This window comes from Larimichthys crocea, chromosome XX (assembly GCF_000972845.2).
Source record: "Larimichthys crocea isolate SSNF chromosome XX, L_crocea_2.0, whole genome shotgun sequence".
In the NCBI taxonomy this organism is placed as follows: domain Eukaryota; kingdom Metazoa; phylum Chordata; class Actinopteri; family Sciaenidae; genus Larimichthys; species Larimichthys crocea.
Genome location: NC_040030.1, coordinates 6079792 through 6097230, shown reverse-complemented (window position 1 = coordinate 6097230; position 17439 = coordinate 6079792). Strand labels below are relative to the sequence as shown.

At 42.1% G+C, this 17439-nt stretch overlaps 1 protein-coding gene across 4 annotated transcripts in view; it reads left to right on the top strand.

Moving 5' to 3' along the window:
• The first annotated feature begins 490 nt into the window (after window positions 1-490).
• The window catches only part of mkln1 (muskelin 1, intracellular mediator containing kelch motifs), a 25421-nt gene continuing 8472 nt past the window's right edge, over window positions 491-17439 (top strand). The window contains exons 1-13 of one of the 4 annotated variants that reach the window (XM_010736912.3): window positions 491-621; window positions 1624-1693; window positions 3970-4112; window positions 6140-6228; window positions 6336-6445; window positions 7940-8132; window positions 8281-8358; window positions 8682-8747; window positions 11317-11429; window positions 11554-11766; window positions 11979-12200; window positions 12296-12425; window positions 16891-17038. In XM_010736912.3, the coding sequence (XP_010735214.1) occupies window positions 542-621; window positions 1624-1693; window positions 3970-4112; window positions 6140-6228; window positions 6336-6445; window positions 7940-8132; window positions 8281-8358; window positions 8682-8747; window positions 11317-11429; window positions 11554-11766; window positions 11979-12200; window positions 12296-12425; window positions 16891-17038 (1655 nt within the window). In that variant the 5' untranslated portion in view covers window positions 491-541. Of the gene's footprint in view, window positions 622-1152; window positions 1456-1623; window positions 1694-3969; window positions 4113-6139; window positions 6229-6335; window positions 6446-7939; window positions 8133-8280; window positions 8398-8681; window positions 8748-11316; window positions 11430-11553; window positions 11767-11978; window positions 12201-12295; window positions 12426-16890; window positions 17039-17439 lie in introns of those variants that run through there. The other 3 variants (XM_019257867.2, XM_027272060.1, XM_027272059.1) reach the window with 3 other exon arrangements.

Here is a 17439-nt window from a genome sequence, read left to right as displayed (position 1 = left end):
TTTTAAGCCTTAATATCATTTCAACAGGTGAGTTATATAAAAATTCACTAAGTACAGTTGTCATGAACGGGGAAATTAGCTATAGAGACCAAAACTATTTTTTGTACCAGGCTGTAAACATGTTTATTGCTGCTGTGAAGTTGGACATTTTAACATGGTGACTTATGGAGACTGACTTCTGTTCTGTAACCAGCCTCAAGTGGACAATTGTGGAACTGCAGATTTTAGCACTTCCATATTGGCTTCACTTCACAGGCATTAAGGTTGCTGCTTGGTCTTGGCACATATGAATTTTCCTGCACAACGTTTCTCGTTTCTCCTCAACACTGATTCATCAGACTGTGTGTGTAGCAAATATATGTGTTTTATCAAATGCATCAGAAAATTACATTCGTATTATTAATATTATGTGCGTTATATTGCATACTTTATATACTTATATATATTTATATAAAACAAAACAGGGTGTACTGTTTCTTTAAGGGCTGTCACCGCTCGCTCCGTGCTAGCTACCCCGCTGCTTGTTATTTTCTGCAACAAGATGGCTGTCGTCCCTGAGAGCAGAGTCCTCACTTTCAGCGTTTTTAAATGGAGCTCTTACTCCTCTACATACTTACCTGAGTGAGTAATGCAACCGTGAGCTGAGCCGGCGTGTGCCTTAGGTTTGGTGCTTTACAGTCGGTCTTTTGTCTGCTTTCTTTGAGCCGGCCCGCCTGGCCTAGCTCGTCTGCGATCCGAGCTAGCGAGCTTTGTCAACGGCGGTAGGGGCGTTTGTTTTTGATACGGAGCCGCCCGACAGTAATGTTGCTGATAAACAATTGAAGCATTTGCGGGAAAGAGTAGTTTTTGAAGCGATAGTATGTTCGACAAGACAACATTTATATTTCCACTGGAACCTGTAGTTATTTACCAGTGTCACGTGGATAAGTCAAAAAAGAGACGTTTGTTTCTTCTGCACTGACCCCCCGTGTAACGTTACATTAACATATATTTAGTTCTGTTTACAACAACTTGTTATTTATCAACCTCCCCGATACTATGCATTGAGAGTTCAACAAGACTTCGACTAATGCGTTGTCAAAACAATACCTTTAATTCGGAAGTTGTTTTTTAAAGCAGTGTGCAGTGCGGCAGTCTTGTACTTCAAAACAAACGTCCACGTTAGCTCCAGCGTTAGCTGCTGTTACCTGCTTTAGCCACGATGGCTAATCACTTGAAACAGTTGTTATGAAACGACCTGTCACGCTTTACGGTTCACACACACACACAGACTCATGAATGATGTAGTTTTTTTGCCTGTTGCTGGTTCTGGAGATACAGTTTAGCGGTAGGTGGCTAATGTTAGCGAGCTAACAACAACATTAGTCTGCTGGCTCACACTAACAAACAGATATGTGGACTCACTGCACCTGCTAGCACAATCTAGACGGGCTGCATAAGCGGTAGTATTGTTATGTAAGTCCTTTACTGGTACACACACACACACACACACACAGAGTCCTGTTTATTCTACCCTGTAGTGTTTCTGTCTCACAACTGTGATGTAAGATCCTCTGCTGTGTCTCTAGTTTGTCCTGCTATGATGTCCCACTGGTATTAATAAACTATGTGTGTGTCTTTTAGGAATATCTTGGTGGACAAACCTAATGATCAGTCTTCCAGGTGGTCGTCTGAGAGCAACTACCCTCCACAGGTGGGTGCCCCGCTGTTTACAACCGTCTCTTCACCTGACTGCACTGCTCCAGATGGACATGAGAACTGACTGTACATTGTGAAGCTCAGGGAGCCCTGTGTGTGTGTGTGTGTGTGTGTGTGTGTGTGTGTTTGCGTGTTTGCTGTAGGTGATCTCTGACCTGCTCACGTTTATTCATCAGAAGCAAAATGTAAAGCAGCCACGGTCAGAGCCTGACTGTGCAACGGACGCAGGCGAAGTTGATTTTTAAGTTGAAGATATTATTTAACTTTCTTCTTTGGGATTCAGATGATAAGCATGTGTCAATTTACTGCAGTCATTTATTCATTGATTTGGAGTGTGCTGTGGGGAAAAAAAGTCAGTTGTTTGATTAAAGCGTTTATTCTGGGGAATAAAAGAGTGATTAAGTTTTCAGTAAGTGATTTAATAATTGCTCATCAACGTGGCTGAGGACTTATTGTGGTAGCGAGCCTTTCTCTGCTCTGTGCTCAGCAGCGTGCAGGTGTGAAGTGTCTGCAGTCTTCACACAATGAAACGGTTGTTTCTCTTTGTGCTTCTTGAACTCATTGACCGACTGCAGCGACGCTGTGGCAGGCAGAGTTTGAGGTCAAATCTCGAAGTTGTGTTTTGCAGTAAGAGGAAATGAAGCATGGTTAACCACTCACCAGTCAGCCTGAGCACTCAAGTCTTACAGTGTTTATGTCTAGTAAAGCAGCTGGGTGGCACAGTATAGCAGGCTGAGAGCAATGGAAATGAAATGAAACAGTAATGAAATTACTGTGTGATTATTTGCTGTACATACTTGGTCTGTTGGTATTTCCCAGTATCAGTTTTATAAAGCAATGTTGCTTTATAGACTGATTGATTGATTGATTGATTGATAAATGAAAAAAAAAAACAAGAACTAAAAACCTAAAAAAGATACAGACCAAAGGAATCTTCTTTTGTGTCACTATATTTTGCAGCTTAGACAGCGAGCCAGACAGCCATAGAGGCTTGGTATAGCGAATTAGCCAACCCAGAACACAACGGGGAGAGTATTATAGGTTGCTCCATGAATAGCCCCCACTTTCAGTGATATTTGAGGCCGACTGTGGAGCAGTTTGACTGGTCAAATCGGCCGAGTGGCAACTGCAGTGCACTGTCGAGTTACGTTTCTCTAAAAGTTGATTCTGTCTCATCTCCTCTCCGTGTATAGTGTAACATGTTTGGAATATGACTTGATTGCAGCTTTTCTTTAATTTATGAATTGATCTTTGTGTTTTAAAAAAAAAAAAAAGGTGTTCACGCAAATGAATGCAGTCACAAGCCCTTTCCCTACTGTGTGGTACGGATCAGATTGACTCCTGGAACTCTTTTTGGGATTGCAGACCACAGATCGCTCGGACTAGAATCTCGCAATTTTAAAGATGATTCAGTTTAGCTTGCCGTTGCTATGACAGTGTCCTAAGAAGCTACATTGAAGGAGTAGCAGCTGCACTGAAAAATGAAAAGTACTTTGTACCCAAAGCATGTCCAGTTGAGCTGCACTGTGCAGTGGAAAAAGCAATAATCTATGAATCTATGACAGGAGCTTATATCACAATGTTCGACTCCCATTGTTTGCATATTCGTTCAATACAGTGTGTGCTTATCAATACCATAAATTGCCTAGTTCAGACTGTCACTGCCCGACATTTCATTAAAATAAAATGTTTAGAAAAGTTGAATTCTCCATCAACCAATTAAAATGACGGCCACTTATGACCTTGAACATCTGAGTCATGCCAGACAGAAGGTTCTCGGACTGTATTAATTCGCTGACTCACGACGAGCCGAGGAGAAAGAACAAGATCAATGCCTGACAAAAGTCAAAGTCTGTAGAGCTGCTCTTATTTTTTATTGATGATAAAAGTCGGAAGTGAAAGACTCATGAATGACATCAGTGTTTCATCGCAGATGAATATTGATGAGCAGTCAGGACATGGACTGATTTAATTCATAATCCATCCAGTCCTGGCCTGTGGTCTCCCGTCGTTCTGTCCTAACGGCCGCTGGTGACTTGCCATCAGATGTTGAGCCTCAGTGACATGCGGATGCTGCTCATAGATTGTGTGTAACACCACTTACCTGGCCTGCTGTAGTCATTTAGATAATGAGCAAATCTTTTCGCAGTGGTCCGCCGGCCATAAGCACAGGCCATCTCCTGCGCTCCTCCACACACACTAACATAACTGTGTTGTTCACCTTCAATCTGTCTCATGTCTGCGCTCTCTTTTTTTTCTCTTTCTCCTCAGTTTTTAATCTTGAAATTGGAAAGGCCGGCGATTGTTCAGAGCATCACCTTCGGGAAGTATGAGAAGACTCACGTCTGCAACCTGAAGAAGTTTAAAGTGTTTGGTGGGATGAGTGAAGAGAACATGACAGAGCTTTTGTCCAGGTGAGACGTCAAAAAGTGTGTGTCAACCCCTTTATAGTTCTGTGATTATTGCCCCCTGAAAATGACACATTTTCAGCAGCTTCATTGTCAACATGCAATGCCATTTGCATCATTTTGTGTTACCTTGTAAGATAGATCGGGAGCCTGGGCGTAAAGTCTGCCTCAGAAGATAACCTGAGGAGAAATAATGTCACTTAGGTCGCAAAGTTTCTGCAAGGAAGTTGGATCACTGATGTCTGGGTCTGATTCTGTTTGACCCGCTCTCATAGCATTTCATCTGAATCCACCACATTGTTATTGGCGCCTATGCTGACCTTAAAGACATTTTTCCACTATGGGAGTGAGCCATTGGTTCCACTGTGTTTTACAAACTGGGTCATTTTGGATATACATCACTGAGAAGGCAGCACCGTGACAATCATCAGGTTTATGCACTGTTTAGAAGGAGAGTGGAGTTCAGTCGTAGCATGGAACACAATGGGGATTTTCTTCCATGTTTGCATGTAATGACTTGTAAAGTTCAGTTTAAGTAAATGAATGGAAGAGCCCCACCTGCAGTACGAGCAAAGAGAGCAGACTGCAGGACTCAAAGGGAACTTTTTCATTCCTCAGCGTCCTGCAACTTAACACACATTGTTTGTTTCTCATTCTACATAATGAATAGAGTTAAAGCTAATTGAGTTACTCAGTAACAAGCATCATTCACCTTATTGACATCCTGGTTCTCTATGGAAGTTTTCTTCACTTATATCAGGCATGTCTGGCCTGGGGGCCAAGCACAGTCTGCATTGCTCATAATAAGTCATGTTTAAAAAGAACATGAGGTCAAGATTTGTATAAACTTTTATTGTTCATTTTTTCATTTTTTAAACGTTAGTTTAATTGTTAGTTTATTGGCCCCCGGGAATCTTCACAATGTCAACTCTGTCCCACTTTAAAAGAAGTCTGGACACCCCTGACTTATATTTTTGCTTTTTCTTTAGAAAGTAGTGAAGAGTGAAGAGGGTTAAAGTCATTAAATCTAGCCAAAAAGTCACCTAGGTGGTGGTGATGGCACCTGACCTGTTTTAAATATGAACACAATTTAAATGAAAAACATATTCCATACACATGTTTAATAATTTTATGTGTAATAAGATAAGACAGACTTTAATGATCCCACACTGGGGAAATTCACTTGTCACAGTAGCTCATATACGGAAGGTTGATAATAAATTATTCATAAGTAAAGAATATATAGAAAATGTCCTGCTGAAGAAAGTCATGAAGTCCTGCAGGTGTTAAAGAGTCTGACAGCTGTTGGAATGAAGGACCTGTGGTAGCGTTCCTTCTTACATGGTGGGAGTAGCAGTCTGTTGAAGGAGCTGTCAGCTAGCATAGTTTGCTTCTCCAAACACTTTTTGGAATAAATATTTAGAAAATATTTGCAGAAGTACTTGACATCAGGATGCTTTTATAGTGAGGTCAGTCATGCTGGAGAAGGATGGCCTACAATTCTTTGGGTTGGTGGCAGAATCAAAGCACTTTATCTACTGAGTAGTGTGGCTCGCTCTGAGATGATTTGTTTGTTCACCATTAGCTGAAGCATCAGCATTTGACCACCTGGAAATGAGACTCAGCTTTCTTTATCCAGTGTGACTGACCTGACCTTTAAAGGGTCAGAATGTAGAGGAGAAGTTCTCTTTTAGTTTCAAATCAGTTCATATGATGACGATGATGAGCAAAACAAGCCGGCCTTCCAATGTTGCCAAGTTGTTGATTACAGAAAAGTTACAGGAATCAAAATTCTAAACTTTATCCGGAGTTGGTTGAATTTCTATGAAATACTTTAATTTACAAGATCACAAATTCCTGTAAAAACTTTTCACAACATCAGACTGCCTGTTTATTAAAAGACCATCAGAGCTGCCAGCAGTCAAACCAGTAAATGAATGTTTGGTTAGCTGCTGGGTTTTGATGACTATCCAAAATGTACTGGCGTATGGATCTGAACCCATGAATTGAATTATCTCTTCCTTCTCTTACAGTGGCCTTAAGAATGACTACAACAAGGAAACGTTCACCTTAAAGCACAAGATCGACGAGCAGATGTTTCCCTGCCGATTCGTCAAAATAGGTGTGAGCTCGTGTGGTCCATCTGTGGTGTCTCTTGGTGAACACAGCGAGCATTTCTTTCTTTTTTTAACTGTTTCTCTTTTTCTCCATCTTTGCTCTGCATCTCAGTGCCTCTGATGTCTTGGGGTCCTAGTTTTAATTTCAGCATCTGGTACATTGAGCTGCACGGTATCGAAGATCCTGACGTGGTGCAGCCCTGCCTTAACTGGTACAGCAAGGTAAGCGCCCGACACAGCCTGGAGTGGATTACAGATAGAGCCTGAATCTGAAATTATACGGACTAATCAGACGGCACAACAGCTTAACTGCTGCAACAAGTACCTCTAATAAGACAGAAGCTATAAAATCAAGCGTACAGTTTGTTTTCTTTCATCAGACCAGCGTGAAAACATTGAATATGTTTGATTGCAGTGTCTTGGCTTCATTACAAAGCAAGGATTGTAAATGAGCCGCATAGACTCAGCACTAGCACATTAACTGGAAAGACTTTCATTAATTTGTCATCCTGTGTTCCCAGTGTGTGTTTGAATTCAGCTGATCAAGATGAACTTCATCTGAACTCCTGTTTATGTCATTGGATCCAATTACAGTCCTCCACCTAACAAACTGCTTCACCGCTCTGACAGAGAGCTGTAGAAGAGCTCGCTGCTTCTTCTATTTATTTTTATACAGGCACAAGTAAAATACTTTTTTTTAACAACATACCTGATCTGTATAATAGGAAGGGTGTTCTTTTTCACTGAACATAATAAACTAAACGTCTAAAATTCATCAGTGCTGTCTTAAAGGATGAATCCAGTTTATTACTACTCAGGTTTTATCGTCCTATCACTGGCCAATACTGGATGAATGAAGGATTAATGCAAATCGGATGGGACATTGTCCGAAAATAGAAGTGAACATTTTCATAAACAACATTGTCTGGCAGCATTCCTCTCGCCTTATTTACAGGAACAATGTTTCTTTTTGCTTTAGTCATTTTTTTAGAACGTTATGTGTCAAAGCTCTCCATTTAAAAAGAAGTAGGCCACATGTTTGGTCCATTTTGTGCTTTAGAAGAGTGAAATGACGTACAAGCTCGTTTTCTGGGAACGCGAAGTAAACCTGAGTTTCCAAAGAAAGCTGATAAACACCGTCATTACTCATCATCTCTGACTGCGGTTTTAGGTTTTGTTGAGTCAGCTAACCCAGGTTTGTTGCCTCTGCACTGTGTGTCAATAAATAAATTTATTTATTTATTTTTTAAGATATTTTTTTGGCCTTGTTCAAGCTTTATTTTTGACAGAGACAACTGAGGAGGTGACAGGAATGTGGGGAGAGAGAGATGGGGAACAACATGCAGCAAAGGGCCGCAGGTTGGATTTGAACCCTTGGCCACTCTACCAACTGAGCTAAACGACACCAGTGTCAATATATTTTTAAGCACTGAAAGGAAGGCTGTGTTTGTTTGGCTGTTGAGTTCAGATGTGAGCAGTCTTTGACCAGAATCTCTGACCTTTAACCACACATAAAGTTCAACGTTAAGTTAGGATATAGTTGAAGGGGATCTAAAGTTGTTCTGAAGCAAGTGTTCATCATTAAAGCGTGTTATTTATGTTATGTTTATAAATGGGTCTTTTGTCATCTAACCCGGTCCAAACGTGCAGATAACAGTTTGTCAGTTTTGTGGGCTGATTTTTAAGAACTGTTTCGTCTCCTTCATGCCCTCACAGTACAGAGAACAGGAAGCCATCCGCCTTTGCCTCAAGCACTTCCGACAGCATAACTACACAGAGGCCTTCGAGTCACTGCAAAAGAAGACCCGGATAGCACTGGAGCACCCGATGCTCACCCACCTGCACGACCGGCTGGTGCTGCAAGGAGACTTTGACGCCTGCGAGGAGCTCATAGACAAAGCTGTGAGAGGTATCGTACTCGAGTAGAACATTCCAGGTTGCTCTCTTCGAATTCTAAGTGATACTCGGACCTTTTCATTCCTTGTCTCTGCACGTGTTAATAGTGATTTTTTTAATTTTATTTTTTGCCTTATTTGATCCTCTTCTCTCCTCGCTAGATGGTTTGTTTAACCAGTATATCAGCCAGCAGGAGTACAAGCCCAGGTGGAGTCAGATCATCCCGAAATGCAACAAAGGTACAAGCGCCCAAGAAATCAACCGAGACGACATGAACAGTGAGACCATCTATTCAAGCGGGAAAATGTTCCCGATCTGTCAATGAAACATATCGACACACTCTGAAAGCTTTGTGGCCTTTTAGCTAAATCGATGCCGCCTTCCCTTTTTCTCTTTGGTTGCTCCCTCCCGCCCTCTGCTCCTCCCATCGTCCCACCCATTCCACATCACCCTCTCTCTTTCTCTCTGTCTCTTTCTTCTTTTCCTCTGCGTCATCCTCCATCCCCCCCTCCCCATGCTCACGCACCATCCTTGTGTCTTCCTTCCTGCCCTATCCTCACAGGTGATGGCGACGACAACCGGCCGGGCATGCGGGGAGGACATCAAATGGTCATTGACGTCCAGACTGGTGAGAGCCATGCAGCCAGTCCTCTGACTTTGCTATTTGTAACAGACACTATGACTGACATCCTCCTACACAGGCTCAAAGCTCTATTACTGTTAAATCAAATTACCCCCACCCACCTTCAGCATTTCTCCTCCAAAAAGAAAACAGTCCTGAGGGCATCTCTTTTCTAAGAGTGCATAAATCACCACTTTTGTTTTATTAGAAACACACAACTATTGTTTCAGTTTTTTTTTTCCCCTGTATCTGGCGACATTGTTGGTGGTGTACTTTCCCCGCTGGCCATCTGAAAAACAAAAGGCTACATTGTGCGTGTGTTAGAAAGAGTGATGCAGTGTCTGCAACGCGTGTCAGCACAGAGAGATGGCATTGCATCCCTCTGCTCTGTGTGTCGGGCCGCACACACTGGACTTCTGTGTTTTGGACGCAGTAGTTGATAGTAGCAGTTGATACAAGAGAACCCAAATGATTTCTTTGTCACCAGTCCTGTCCCGCCCTGATCCTGTTGAGACTCTCACTAATTATTTTCCATCCTGATTGTTTTGGATTGAAAGATGCTGTGTAGATCTCGACACAAGGCGTGGCTTTCAAATGTTAAGGCTTTGATAAGATAACCTCATAATTAGAGCGTCCTGGTGGCTCAGCTCCCCATGTAAGACCTGGTTCTGACTCCGGCCTGTGTTCCTTTGCTTTCCTGTCAGTTTTCAGCTGTCCACACCCTCCATACTCCCTCTGTAGCCCGATTAGCACCGTTAGCTCCTACATCTTATTGTGGAGAGATCTTACATTCCCCATGATAACAGACAGTACTCATGGTTTGTACCGTCTTGTCTTTTCTGCTCATGTCGCTAAGATCCAACTCTGCATCCCCGTCTCCTTCTCCTCACTTAAGCATCGATGTACGGCCTTGCGGGGTATGCTAGCACTGCCTAGCGCTAACAGCTATTCCTGAGTGTAACCCGGAGAACTGTGGCTGTTGTACAGTGAGCCACCCGATGAAGTCCATGTTTGACACAAACGGATGGAGACTGGTGTAAAAAAAACACACAAAAAAACCCCAACAAAAAACATGAAAAAAGTACTAAAAATACTACAAAAAATGACGTGTTGAGAGCTGCGGTTACAGGCTGAAATAAATTATTTCTTTTGTGACCGGTAATTATTTTAACTTGACAAACGAGGTATACTGTGTATCTCAACACAAGCCTTTGTTTAGGACCTGCAATGCCAGGCTGCATCTCATACATCCATTGGTTTATAGAGTCTTTATAATGTGCTCACTTTGGACTGTTTTCTGTGCGTCGTCTTACTTCAGGTCTAGCTGACTAGTCTAAATTAATCCTCGCGTCAATGCAACGTTGCTCTTTATGTCGAAATATTTCCTTAGTCGCCAGTCGTGTCTCTTTCCTGTTACCACACTTCTGATTCTATTTCAAGACTTGATACTAATTTCCTTTTATTGAGCTAATAATCATACATCATTATCTCGTGCTGAAATTCTGTGTTGTAGACAGTCAGATGATAAATTCCTGTCTACTCCCCAGACGGTGAGATCATGAGGAGCATGATTCAGGACTTTTTTTTTTTTTTTTTACTGTGCAATCATCGTAAAAAGTGATTAAAAGTTAAATAACTACAGCTTTTACTGATCCTCTACCCAAAACAAACCATTAATGTTCGTTATCACTGACTCATGGAGTGCTTTAGGCCTTTCACAGTGAATTTCTTTGGAACTGTAGCAGCAATGGCCAACAAATTTCCTCCCACACAAGTTTCTGATACAATCACAACTTCCCACTACTCCCATCTGCACGAGCTGCAGTCGCCTTTATATGACCCAAACAATGATGTTATCGCAGCATTGACGGGCAGACTTATTAATTAAACACACAACACGAGTGAGTTATGACGAGGAAGTATATCCCAATCCATCACGTTGTCGTAAACCTGCGTCTTCACTGAGGATCTCTAAATGATTGTTTTTCTTCCTCATTGTCTGTGCAGTGTTGGGTTGAAAATGTGCTTATAGATCTTTTTTTTTTTTTTTTTTTTTTTTTTTTTTGTAGCTTGATACTTCTTCTATCCTATGGTGGTATTGTATTATTTTAAACACGTAGTCTAGATACTTCATGCATTGTGTTTCACAATGACGCTGTTGTTTTGTCTTGTTATAAATCCAGCACACCCCTGTACGGCGGTTCCCTTTTCACTCCTTTTTAAAGGCCCAAACTCACTCACCAGCCAGTCTGTGGCGTGTTCGGCTCACTGCACTCGAGTGAGGCGTCGCTTTCGAAAACCCGGTCAAGCCAGCCGCTGCGTGTGTTTAATCAAAGTTTGAGTTTGTGTTCATAAAATGCTAGAGGGTATGTCTTACCATGCCATGCCTGTGTGCGATTTGTACATTCCAAAAACTGATCCCATGTCAGTCCAGCTCACCTTGAGGAACTTTAAATGCTTTATTAAAGTGTGACCATTATCTGAACTTGGCTGTGCTTTCCAGAGCAGAATTCAAATGACGAGAAAAGGTTTAATGTAATGCAGCTGCAGGTTTTTTGTTCTTTGTTCCCTGCAGAGACCGTGTACTTGTTTGGGGGCTGGGACGGCACACAGGACCTGGCTGACTTCTGGGCTTACAGCGTGCAGGAGAACCAGTGGGCCTGCATCTCCAGAGACACTGAGAAAGAGGTGAGCTGGCTCAAAAAGCACTGTCTAAACACAGAAAGGCAGCAGTACTATAGCACACAAATGTATGTAGGAGTGTTCACACAGCTCAACAGCTCTGCATGTCTGTCTCCTGTGTACCAATCAGAGTGGTCCAAGTGCTCGTTCATGCCACAAGATGTGCATTGACTCCCAGCGGCGTCAGATCTACACGCTGGGTCGGTACCTGGACTCCAGTGTCAGGAACAGCAAGTCGTTGAAGAGCGACTTTTACCGCTACGACATCGACGCCAACACCTGGATGCTACTCAGCGAGGACACGTCAGCTGACGGCGGGCCAAAGTTGGTGTTTGACCATCAGGTAGCTGGAACCTCTTTTCAAAAAGCTCTTCATCCTTCATAGACATATTTTGAAGATTATAATATATCTTTGAAAATAATCCATTGCCTGTCTCCACACAGGCAATGGAAATCAGGAACTCATCCTGCTGCTTTTATTGTCTCCTATTATCCCCTCCATGAACTCACACACTTCCTGTTTCCTCCATATCTTGTCCTCCGCTCTTCCTGCAGATGTGCATGGATTCAGAGAAGCACATGATCTACACATTTGGCGGTCGCATCCTGACATGTAACGGCAGCGTGGAGGACAGCCGGACCTCAGAGCCTCAGTTCAGCGGCCTGTACGCCTACCACTGTCAGGCCGGAACGTGGAGCCTCCTGCGGGAAGACTCGTGTAATGCCGGGCCAGAGGACGTCCAGTCCCGCATCGGACACTGCATGCTCTTCCACACTGTGAGTCCAGTCTGCCACATTGCTCTGAGGATAATCCTGTCTGGCTTTTGTCTCTTTGTTTCCTGTCGCTTACAATCCTTTCTCTGTTTAAACAGAGAAACCGCTGTCTGTACGTGTTCGGAGGTCAGAGGTCAAAGACGTACCTCAATGATTTCTTCAGCTACGACGTGGACGGCGACCATGTAGAGATCATATCTGATGGCACCAAGAAGGACTCAGGCATGGGTAAGATTTAACCTCCGTCATGCAGGAAACATCGAGACAAATTCCAGCACACCCTTTCCAAATTTCCATCAGTCAATATTTTCTAAAAGATCCACAGTGCGAGGTTTTGTCACATGCAAGGAAATTCCATGTCAAGTTAAATTATGACTCTGACATAACATAATAACATAATTTCCTTGTGTGGGTTTCCTGCTCTTTACTGACAAGGAAGAGTCCAGTTTGCACGTCAGCACACCTTCCGGAAGATAACGGCTGGCTAAAGTATAACTTTGAACCAATAGAAGTACTTCCTTCATTCCCTGCTGAAGTCATTCTTTCTGTGGTTAACTATTAAATGAATGTCAACATGATTCCAGGCATTCACATTTTCCTTCTTCCTCCCACAAATCCTCCCAAGGCTTTGCATGACTAAGATAAAACCATAAAACCACAAAATCAACCAATTTTTCATATTCCTCGTTAGTATAATGAACGTGTGATATGATAACATTGTGGGGAGCTGCTTCATCCAATCAGAATCATGTTTATAGCTTTTATAATAAATAAATTCCATCTTTAAATTTACTGTAACCGTCATATTTGGTTCGTTTTTCACCAAAGGTCGACAGAGATTTGAGAGAATTGTCATGAGTGTCGAGTGCTTTTCTCTGGTTGCAGTTAAATAGTCTGATATTGATTTTCTTGTCTGATATGTACAGTGCCGTGAAAAGGAGTTCCTCCCTGGGGACAATAAAGTGTAATTTCATGTAATCTAATGCCAAAGCAGCTAAAATATTTTAAAGCTGCCATATATGCCAAATATAAATAAGTGAATTGATTCTCACATGAAGTAACAAAAGCCTGTAATAGAGACAAAAACAAATAAAAATAAACCAAGAAATATGCAAAACAGCGATAACAAAATATCATCTATTTTAGATGAATATATTTTCTTTATAGGGACTTTTTGAAAATCAGATTTTGTTGTTGGAGCATAATCCAGGCAGAAGAAGCTCTATAAACAACAGAAGTTATTGTACAGTTTGTTTGTGGGCTTACCAACCTGGTACTACCAGATTACCACTGCCCACTTGATGTGTTATTTATTCATGACAGAAACCAGTATACACTATTTTTTTTCACAAAAGAAGTGTGGTGTATTATTCCAAATAACAGGACACACGAATAACTGAAGACTACATTTTAGTTTAGCCTCCACAGTGAACCAACATGATCGTGTATGCATCTCGCACACATCGATTTTTTTAAAACAGTTTTTGTCTCTATTAAGTCGTTTAAATTCTTCGTCTAGCTACTGGCTAAGTTAGTCGCTGCTAACATTAGCTCTCTCTAAGATGGAGAAGCAAGAAATTCAGCCGGTTCTGTTTTTAATGAAGGTAAATGTTTGGACACACTTTGGATTCTACAAACTCATTTAACATGCAAGACTTTCACAGCGCACAGCGGACCATAGTAGAACCCTAAAATCAGCACCTGTATGTACTGAATCAAGAACTGATTATAAATCCAAACGTATCCCCAAGAATCAAAGTTGAATTGTGAGATACTGAAACTTTTAATGAGCTCCCATCGCTCTCATGGCAGGCTTACAGGATGCGGACAGAAATCGTTTCACAGCAACAGAGTCTTGAATCTAAATCAGTTTACTCTGCTGACACATTAAGTGGACAGAAACACACCGGACATCACTACAAACCTTAGAATTCTATAGTCACAGCAACACACTGGCTTCCATGGTGTACCTTTTGTGGGGGGGAAAAAGAAAAGTACTGCCGTTATTGGGACTTCATAAATGTGATTTAATCAGCCATTTAGAGTTGACTTCAGGCCTAATTGATGCTCATAAATTCCCCACATACTCATCATGTGGGTATTTTATTATTCACTCCTCTAGAAGACTTTATTACTTTGCCGTTCTGCTGATAAATGCTCCTTTTGTTCCTCACAGTTACAATCATTCCAGAGTGTGTCGGGGCGCTTTCATTCTATACCACCACCTGACTCCGGTGGTGGAGCGTTGGGTAGCTGCCCTGTAGGCAGAACTGTCGCAGGGGCTGTGCGAAGTGTGCTAATACTGACAAAGTGGCAGCACAAAGTCACAGCTGAGCCTCTGTGCTTGATGATGCTCTATTATTCTACTTGAAATGTACTGTAGTGAGATTTATGTGCAAAAGAACCAAGAGTGATGTTAATTACAGTTCTGTGCAGAATATTTTTGAACGATGAAGAATTATTTGACCGAATCAACATGGGGAGGCACTGTGAAACCGCTGGCTGTGGCTTGTGGGGTAATTTATGTGTATGCATGTCAGTGAGTCAGCCCTCACCCCCCCTCTGTGATGGCCCTCATGGGTGTTGTTTAACTTCAACCTGTGGCTCCATCAGGCAAAATCATGACTGCTGCATTCACTAATTCTCTGTGTGTGGTTGTGGGTTATAAGATGTGACAGATTCCCCGCTTAGAAAGCTCCGGCAGCAGAGAGACACTTCCTGCCCCGTCACACAGATTGACTGAGATCTCCATCGCGCTCACAGCTCCACCTTTTATATAAATAGGCCTCCATCTGCCGAACGCTCACCTCTGTCCTGCCAGAGCTAGGCAGGTAGCGAGCTCGTGGACGCAGTGAAAACGTGGGCGAGGAAAAAATGTAACAATTGAAATGTGCGTGCGAGCAAACCGGAGCGAGAAAGAACAGAATGTGTTTTGGCAGGAAGGAAACAGCAAGTCCAAACAGTTCTCTCTGTCTCATAATCAGTGTCACATGTCGATGTGTGCCGCGACTCGGGCCAGGCTCAGTGCCGCAGCGGCATCTTGTGTGCTGACCTGTAACCCCAGTCTCTGTGTGGGAGAACTGACGTCCAGCTGGTTGTCTGTCTGTCTGTCTGTCTGTCTGTCTGTCTGTCTGTCTGTCTGACTGATTGACTGTCTCCTCAGCTATGATTTTGAGTCTTATTATGTTGATTTAGATGATACCACTGTATTTAATTAATGTTGTCGACCGCAGGGCAGCACAGTGTCACATTTCAAATGTTCTGTGGAAAGATGTTTTAAATCATCCTGATCTGGTAGTAAAGTGCTCACATTTGTTTTTTTCTTCCTGTATTTGAGCTTGAAGCTGTCAGTCTTTTAAATTTCACCTTTCCTCTAGACACTGCCGTCCTTGAGACTTTACTGAACCTGTTGAAGTTAAAAGCTGGATAAATCCAAACCAAATGGGACTGAAGTGAAGTTTGAGCTAAATAAGATTCATGTTGTTGAGGTTAGAATTCTTTGCGGCTTCACATTTCATCTCATTTGTGGCAGTAAAAAAAGCAATAAAGTTTTTTTTTTTGTTAGAATATCATACATACATAATGAATATTTTCAGAAGATAGAGTTACCATCATGAGAAGAGCAACTATGTAGACTGTGCAGTCAACCTGAGAGGACTTCTGGAGTTTGACTAAAATATTGACTCACTTACTGATGCCTGAACCTAACCAACCCAAACCAATGAAAGCAAAGAGTACAGAGAAAAGAAGCTCTTTTTGATAACGTTAACCAGAGCTCGCTTAATAAAAGAAAGTTCAGTGTGTTCATGTTTCTATAATAACCATACAGCAATGATCATACAGCTGTTTAAAAATATCTTTTAATACATTTGTATCGTATCAGTACAAACAAAGTTCAGCTTTTGGAATTTGTATGAGGGAAAGAAAAAAGATCTGCGTTTCAGTGAGGCTGCACGCTTTGATCACTTCAAAACTATTAGAACTGTATTCATAATTGAACAGATGACAGTGTCTCTGACTGTTAATTGAAATTCAGTGTAATGAGATGTGCAATTCCGTGTGTGTGTGTGTGTGTGTATTGTATGTATGTATGTTTAATATATATATTATTATATATATTATTATATATATTATATATCTATATATACTATTATATATATATATATCTATATATATCTATATATATATTATATATAATATGTATATATATATGGAACTCTGGTAAATGATCTTGCAGCTTGCTACAATAAGTGTGACTTGCCCGCCTGCTGCTCACACGTACACTGTTTACATCTGATCTGTCATTTGACTTGAACCCTCGTGTCATTTTTCGTGCCTTGCTCCACCCACAGCAGGTCTCGGGCCTGCTGTAATAACAGGAGAACAACAGCGTGTGTCTGCATCGCTCCATCACACCCGTCTTCATTTGCATGCAGTTCACTCGGTCTCTGCTGGGCCTTGTTGCCATGGCTGCATTGCCTATTTAACTTTCCTTTTGCTTTCCAGTTTAGGGAGTTTTATTATTAATGGATCTTGTCACACTCACGCCTGTATTCACACTCCTCCATGCTAACAACAAGCACTGACCCGGGTACCTTTTAAATGTTGTCTTATCTGAGCTGAATCCGATAAATGTTTTTATATCTGTGTGGACCTCCCTGTTGATTTATCGCCACCGTTGCTGCCTCCACAGTGCCGATGACGGGCTTCACCCAGAGAGCCACCATCGACCCTGAGCTGAACGAGATTCACGTCCTGTCGGGCCTCAGCAAGGACAAGGACAAACGTGAGGAGAACGTCCGCAACTCCTTCTGGATCTACGACATCGCCCGCAACAACTGGTAAGAGACAGAACGAGAGATACACACACACACACACACACACACACACTGCTGTCTCCGCCGCAATGAGATGAGGAGAGCACACACACACACTTTCACAGGAAATACTTTCACACACAACAGCTCTTCGGAGCCAAGATCTTCACCACAATAGATAACAGAGAGCATGCATGCAAACAACACACTCACTCAACTCGTCAACATTTCTGTACAAATGTCATCACCGCAGAGTGTTTGAAAGCATTTCCTGACCTCTCAGCCCTCCACCAGGGAACTGCATGTACTCTGTGTACGTGCGTGTACGTGCACATGTCATGTTTGGATCAGTGGTTGTGAAAGAACAGGCTGCAGCCCTCTCTGTTCCAGTACATTGATTTCAGTAGCTGTTCTTGTACTGAGTG